Genomic DNA, 6,442 nt, shown 5'->3' with positions numbered 1-6,442 from the left:
AGTTAAGGGAAGCAGCAAATGATTAACCCCTTGTACATTTTGTTTCAAGTAATTGAGGCTTGTACCTATCATGGATAGTCTTTGAATAGCAACTATGGCACCAATTTCATATATTTGTGCTTGTAACGCAGATAACTCTGCATCGGTATGAGATAAAAGTCTCAACAAATGTTCCGCAGTCTCATAGAATACTCTAAGTGAATTTGTAGGACGAAGACTTTTCTGCTTTTTTTTCATTGGTTCTAAACAATAGCCTTGTATTTCGTAGTTCCTCTGTATACTGCAAATTCCGTCATTATAACAAACTGGATGACCATAAACACTCAGCAAATATAAGATTTTGTGGAGAGAAGAGCTGCTCAAAGAGGAAAGATCTTGATACGGATACCCAAAAAGAGGTATGGTCAGTTTCATTAACAGTTCACTTGAGCTTCCCTGTCCAAGAACACAAAATTGTTGACTCAGTAAGTTCCTTTCAAAAAGCAACTCCAAGAAGCGTGCCACACGACTCCCAAACGATATCTTCATGGAAGGAAAACTTACATAAGAAACCAGGATGGACAAGGTGCTTGCGATGAGGCAGGATGTTTGAACATCGTTGTTGACTGTTATGGAATACTTTAGGAAATTTAGAAGAGAAGTAAATAAGCTTTCAGCATCTTTTGGTCCAAAATAATGGACAACTCCTGACTCTAAAGCGTCCAATATTGTTTGAGTTAAAGAATAACCTAAGAGCGGCATTTGTTTATACACATCAAGAATAACCTGTGCAATATCCAATAACTTTTCTATTATCTTTCTCAAATAGGTTGTGTGAGAAATCATTTTGATAAACCCCCTGAAAGTCTGAGAAGCATAGTAAGCGTTTGAAGATAGAACGCCTTCACCGTTATCTGTTGTACAAAGCGAATACCGCTCACTTGAATAGCCTTTCAATGAGTTGAAAAGAACCTCAAGATTATTAAGAGTGAAATCGGAAACCAAAACCAAGATTTCTTGGTCCAGGAAGGCTAAATATAGTCCGTGTACGTAATGAGATGCAACCTCCAGCGCCCTTTTGAAAGACTGCGAGTTCTCTATTCTCTTGAAAACTAAAATTTCTTCCAATAACGAGTGAACAACGCGTAATACTTCATTCTTTTCCACCGTTTTCAGTTTTTGAATGGTTGCTTCACTACATATTGGTAGCAGTGCTTTGCCATTTGTCAAGGCCATTCAAACCAAAATTTGAAATACATTCCATTTTCTTCGTGCTCCAATTTAATGCGGAGATAGGCATATGAGGAACTCAAGAGTTCTCTTGAAAATTCTCTAAAACAGCGTTATCTTCATAGCTGTTTCATGCTTTGAATTTTCTTCAAGGTAGATATCTCCCGTTCTTTCATTGTTGAGTTTCTCGGCAAACTAAACCAAGAGCAAATTTAACATGAAAGATTCCATATTATCCAAAACATAAAACTGTCAATCTTCGCAGTTCAGGTTATAAATGTATTCATTTTAATACAAGGATATTATTGACAAAACGCTAAATCAAACACTATGACCCGATAAAAGTGTTACTATGAATGGTCATTTCCATAAGAACGGAATAAAAGAATGACAGAAAGAAGAAGGTTGACTATAATATGACAAAATTCACACCAACTCTACGAAACTTAAGATGTATTGATACAACAAAGACTAAAAGTATGTGGCATATGAAGCAACATTTTGAGCAATTTCACTAAAGTAAGGATGTGTCAACGCCGCTCTTGCACTTATACGATAGTTTGGATCGTAAACAAGCATTTTCGACAACAAGTCCAAACCAGCTTCATCTGCAAACGGAACAGTTTCTCGTATATGCCTAAGAGGCCTGAACCAAATCAATTTAGAAAATACGTCAAACAGTCGGACATACCAAGAAGGAAAAGTAGTCTTGTAATCTGGCAGCGAACAAACATCCTTCCAGATTTGTTCATTAGGTGTACCAAGTGCACGAAAAATTTTGTAAAGTTCGTCAATCTCTGAATCTCCAGGAAAAAGAGGTATTCGCAATATCATCTCTGCAAAAATGCAACCTGCAGACCATATGTCTACTGCAGTGGAGTACCTTTGTGCTCCAAGAAGAATTTCGGGTGCTCGATACCTTTCTCACCTTTAAGAAATAGAAAAGTTGCAACAGACGATTAAAATACATACCATAAGGTCACCACTTCATGAGTATAATGTCTCACAGGAATTCCAAAAGCTCTTGCAAGGCCAAAGTCGGCAAGCTTCAAGAAACCTCTCTTATCAATCAACAAGTTTTGGGGCTTAAGATCGCGGTGAAGGATTCGGTTGGCGTGACAATATGCCAATCCATTCAGCAACTGGTACAAGTAAGACTTGATTAAAAGAGGGTCCAGGTTTCCAGGGGGTAAACTATCCATAAAATGTTTCAAATCTTGTTCGAGATATTCAAAGACCAGGTACAGTTTGGAGTCAAGATGGATAACATCTCTAAGCCTGGAATACAATGCCTTAAAAGCACTTTTATAAAGACTTGAACAACATACCTCACTATGTTTGGATGTTGTAGTTCCTTTAGAATGGAAATTTCCCTTATAGCTGTGGAAGGCACACCTAAGTAAAAGTTTTCTTAGAACTGACAAAAGAAGAAACAAAAAGATGTGTTACCCTCTTCCTCGTGCTCCAATCTTATCTTTTTTAGAGCTACAAGTTCTCCAGTAAATTTGTCTTTAGCTTTGTACACAACTCCATAAGTCCCTTCACCAATCTTTTCAAGTTTTTGAAACTTCTCCATAAGATTTCTCTCAATGGCAAACGAATCCAATAAAGTTTTTATTCATGCAAAATAAATCTTATCAGTCATACGAATAATTGTCTTTATTTGCAATACACTATTAATGAAATCAATGGAATATACATCCTCAATAGTATATGACGGGTTGAAAAGAAGAGCATAAGAGACATTTATAAAGTACAATTCGATTGTGTGGACTGTTGCTGCCATGAATTATTGCAACTTGATCTGGTTGTTGCTTGTTGCAAACTTGGTCTATGGAAGAAGAGTGGAAGAAAGTCTTTTAAACTATATTGGACCTCAAAAGCCTCCTGCTGGTCAAGTTGACACGATGCAGTTGCTTGTGAATCGAGACTTGCCGCAGTACAGTAACAGCAAAGGATTCATATTGTATGAAATAAGCTCAAGAGCTTGGCTTTATGAATTGAAAGAAAAATATGGCACGCGTATCAATTCTTTGGCAGACGTTCCTCTATCAGAATTTTATGAACTGAAGGCTGGAGGAGTAGATATGGTCTGGATGCAAGGTAAAGACTTTTCGTCCTTCGTAGATAGTATTCATTGTCGCTTCAAGGAATATGGAAAATTGGAAACTATGGTGTACAACTCGATCGTAAGGATCCAAAGAGTCGGGAGAATTTTCTAGAAAAGTTGCCTGATTGTACTGATGCCGATATCATTGGATCGCCATATGCTGTTGTAGAGTATTCAGTCAATGATGAGCTTGGCGGAGACCGTGGGCTCAAGGCATTGAGAGAAAAACTAAAGGCAGCGGATTTGAAACTTATGCTTGATTTTGTTCCCAACCATATGGCAGTAAGTGATACTTTGTTGTTGTGATGACCCGGTTCAGACTATATTTTTCAAGGTCGACTGTGTTTGGTCCAACGATTTGTCAAAGAGGGAATTTTTTATACTTGCACCTTTAGAAGAACGAGCCAATCCTTCACCTGATCTTTACCTACCTGATGGTAGAGCTTACGGGAGAGTGAGTAAGAAGGAACTATGAAAGAATTCCATTAGAGTGAATGTGATTAGGACCCCTATAGTGGAGCTTGGAAAGACTCTGCGCAACTCAATTACTGGAATCAAAGTTTAAGACAGGCCATGATGGACAATTTGATGAAAGTTGCCAGTATGTGCGATGGCATTCGAGTAGACATGGCAATGCTTATCTTGAATGATGTTATTGAAAAGGTAGAACTTGTATCTCATTTCTCTGCATATACTTAACTTATCAAGACCTGGGGCGATATTTTGAGAAGGAATCATTATAGTAGACCAGAAAAGGAGTTTTGGCAAGAAGCTATACAGAAATTGAGGTCGACATATCCTAATACCATCTTAATGGCGGAGGTCTACTGGAACTTGGATCAGCAACTTCAAGATCTTGGCTTTGATGCTACTTATGATAAGACATTATATGATATTATCTACAGTAATAATTTGGACAGTATTCGTTCCTATTTAAGCTCAAAATCGGAACAATTTTTGGCACATAGTGCACATTTTGTAGAGAACCACGATGAGCCTCGTGCTGCAAAGTATTTCGGATCTCGGGCCATAGCCAATTCAGCAGCTTCGATCAGTTTCACGTTGCCTGGTATTCGCTTCCAATTTCATGGAGAGTGGCAAGGAAAGAAGAACCAGTTAGATATTCATTTACGTCGAGCAGCATGGGAACCAGAAGATCCAGAGACGTTAGCATTTTACTATAAACTCAACCAAATCCTAAGTCACGACATATTTCATCAAGGAAATTGGTCATTTATAAATATTGAAAAGGAACAACAACCAGAAGCTTGGAGATTAATGGCATGGAAATGGAGATGGATAGATACCTCTGATAATAACAAAGTTGTTTATCGCCTCGTTGTGATAAATCATAGTGATGGCAATGGAGTTGGTTGCATTCCTTTTGATGAAGCAGTATCAGAAATGGATAGCATTGAATTGGTGGAGCTCTTTACAGGTAGCTCATATCCCAAGAGTCGACAAAGTGACAATAAGATATGTTTTGTTGTCGAACCTTGGTCTTTACAAATCTTTGCCTATTAAATAGCAATCCATCTATCCTAATGAGAAACAGCTTACAGTTCTATCTTAAGGTACAAACATATGGCACTCTTCTATTGAATAGGTCTAATCGATACTTCACAGTTTGCATACCTATGCACATTTCAAGTTTCCTTCACGTAAAACAGAAGATACGGGGTTTCTACACAAGTAGGACACTCAAATAATCGTTGCATCAAGTCCGATTCCGAAATAATGAATGTTTCAGTGTCGTTAAGGCAATACCATGGAAAGCAATGGCTACTAGGATTGTCTTCTGTAATTTCATGCTTAAAACAATGTACATAATCTGTCAAGTAACAAGAAACAAATGCGTAATAATGACCTTCACCTAGACCAAAGCCTTGATGAACTATAATTGCGGATAATCGATAAGTATCGTAGCCATTTTGGACTTTGGAATCACACCATCTCGTCATCTTCAGTTCGAGAGGACAAGGAGTGACCTGATTCACTTTTCTTGTATTTTCTGAGAAGAGTTTCAAATGAAATATAAGAAGAGGAGGTAGTTCGACAAAACTCCAGTATTTTTCAGCCTCAGTATATGTTAAGCAGTTGTCACAAGCATATTTGTTGTTTCCCATTAAAACTTCTCTTCTGCAGCAGTCTGAAATTGCCCAACTTATCGAACGACGTCCATGAACTGGAAGGCTAATGTCCATAAATGTCTCCTCGTGTCTAGTTTCATTTTCACACTCTAAGCAACGTGTCTTGGTTACAACTAAGCCCCCGAACAAAGCTTCAATAAGATCCTTCGGTTGTTGACCACTGCTCGAAACCGAGTTTATATCTTTGAGTGTCAAACTGGACTCTTTCTTGCTGGCAAACAAGTTTTGAATACTTCCAAGTAAAAATCGCAGAAACTCATGAGCATCTTGTTGCTGAAAGTTGAAGAGTTCATTGGCATGTTTTTTAAGGCACGCATGAAGACTTATCGGAGAAATATAAGTTTGATTTTCGTTACTTTCTCGACCTGTTTCTAGCTGGAGGAACACGTTTCTTAAGGACTTGGCAATTGCTAAGTCCTGCTCAATACTGTAGGAATAGTTATTCGTCCTGCTAGATACTTTCCAATTCTCTTCAACTAAAATAAGTTTTCGAAAATCTTTCAAGTGAAAAAGAACTTGTATCACAGCACTCATAAAACAAGTATTTCCTAGGTTTGCCAAACCTAGTGGCACCTTTGCAACATGTCGTCGTGATATAATAGAACACTCGTTTCGTGACTTGAATAAAACCTTCGAGTCCGGGTCACATTCGACGCGGGAACGCTTCAACGAAGAAGTCATTAGCTGCAAATTCAAAATTGAGCCGTTAGTCTGGAAGTTTGCTATTCCCACTTTCCATTTTCATTTTATGTCATTTCTATATTATATCTGACGACTTTCGGCACTTGAAAGACTCTGATAAGAATACATATATTCAGGTTTTTGACTGCAAGTAACGACGATATAGCGTCATTCAAAAGTTTGTAGTCACATGTAATTTCTTATATTATCATTTTATAGGAGCGAAAATATTTAAAGTTTTCTTTTGAACGAGGACTTTACTAAGGGTATTTGGGTAAAGAGAGCTTTTGGT

At 37.8% G+C, this 6,442-nt stretch overlaps 4 protein-coding genes across 5 annotated transcripts in view; 1 reads left to right on the top strand and 3 right to left on the bottom strand.

Moving 5' to 3' along the window:
• Gasu_48620 (serine/threonine-protein kinase ATR) overlaps nucleotides 1-1,232 on the bottom strand; it is an 8,371-nt gene extending 7,139 nt beyond the window's left edge. The window contains exon 1 of the mRNA XM_005704030.1: nucleotides 66-1,232. Within this exon, the coding sequence (XP_005704087.1) occupies nucleotides 66-1,215 (1,150 nt within the window). The 5' untranslated portion in view covers nucleotides 1,216-1,232. The remainder of the gene's footprint in view (nucleotides 1-65) is intronic.
• Nucleotides 1,233-1,476: 244 nt separating this feature from the next.
• Gasu_48610 (cyclin-dependent serine/threonine protein kinase) lies at nucleotides 1,477-2,902 on the bottom strand. 2 transcript variants are annotated; one of them, XM_005704028.1, is made up of 5 exons: nucleotides 2,659-2,902; nucleotides 2,538-2,604; nucleotides 2,182-2,487; nucleotides 1,901-2,128; nucleotides 1,477-1,855 (listed from the first exon to the last, which is right to left on the bottom strand). In XM_005704028.1, exons 1-5 carry the CDS (start codon nucleotides 2,783-2,785, stop codon nucleotides 1,681-1,683), a joined length of 903 nt encoding a protein of 300 aa, XP_005704085.1. In that variant the 5' UTR covers nucleotides 2,786-2,902; the 3' UTR covers nucleotides 1,477-1,680. The 2 variants fall into 2 exon arrangements, with proteins under 2 accessions (XP_005704085.1, XP_005704086.1); XM_005704029.1 differs by having other exon boundaries at nucleotides 1,477-2,128.
• A 70-nt stretch (nucleotides 2,903-2,972) lies between these two features.
• Nucleotides 2,973-4,907, top strand: Gasu_48600 (periplasmic alpha-amylase precursor-like protein). Its single transcript, XM_005704027.1, has 5 exons — nucleotides 2,973-3,312; nucleotides 3,360-3,601; nucleotides 3,654-3,773; nucleotides 3,824-3,982; nucleotides 4,028-4,907. The coding sequence occupies exons 1-5, from the start codon at nucleotides 2,994-2,996 to the stop codon at nucleotides 4,841-4,843; spliced, it is 1,656 nt and encodes a 551-aa protein (XP_005704084.1). The 5' UTR covers nucleotides 2,973-2,993; the 3' UTR covers nucleotides 4,844-4,907.
• A 34-nt stretch (nucleotides 4,908-4,941) lies between these two features.
• Nucleotides 4,942-6,182, bottom strand: Gasu_48590 (ubiquitin carboxyl-terminal hydrolase 35/38). Its single transcript, XM_005704026.1, has one exon. The coding sequence runs from the start codon at nucleotides 6,148-6,150 to the stop codon at nucleotides 4,966-4,968; it is 1,185 nt and encodes a 394-aa protein (XP_005704083.1). The 5' UTR covers nucleotides 6,151-6,182; the 3' UTR covers nucleotides 4,942-4,965.
• Between the last annotated feature and the right edge of the window lie 260 nt (nucleotides 6,183-6,442).

Source organism: Galdieria sulphuraria (genome assembly GCF_000341285.1).
Source record: "Galdieria sulphuraria unplaced genomic scaffold scaf_46, whole genome shotgun sequence".
Taxonomy (NCBI): domain Eukaryota; phylum Rhodophyta; class Bangiophyceae; order Galdieriales; family Galdieriaceae; genus Galdieria; species Galdieria sulphuraria.
Note: the sequence above shows the minus strand (reverse complement) of the source record. Positions and strands in the feature narration are given on the sequence as shown.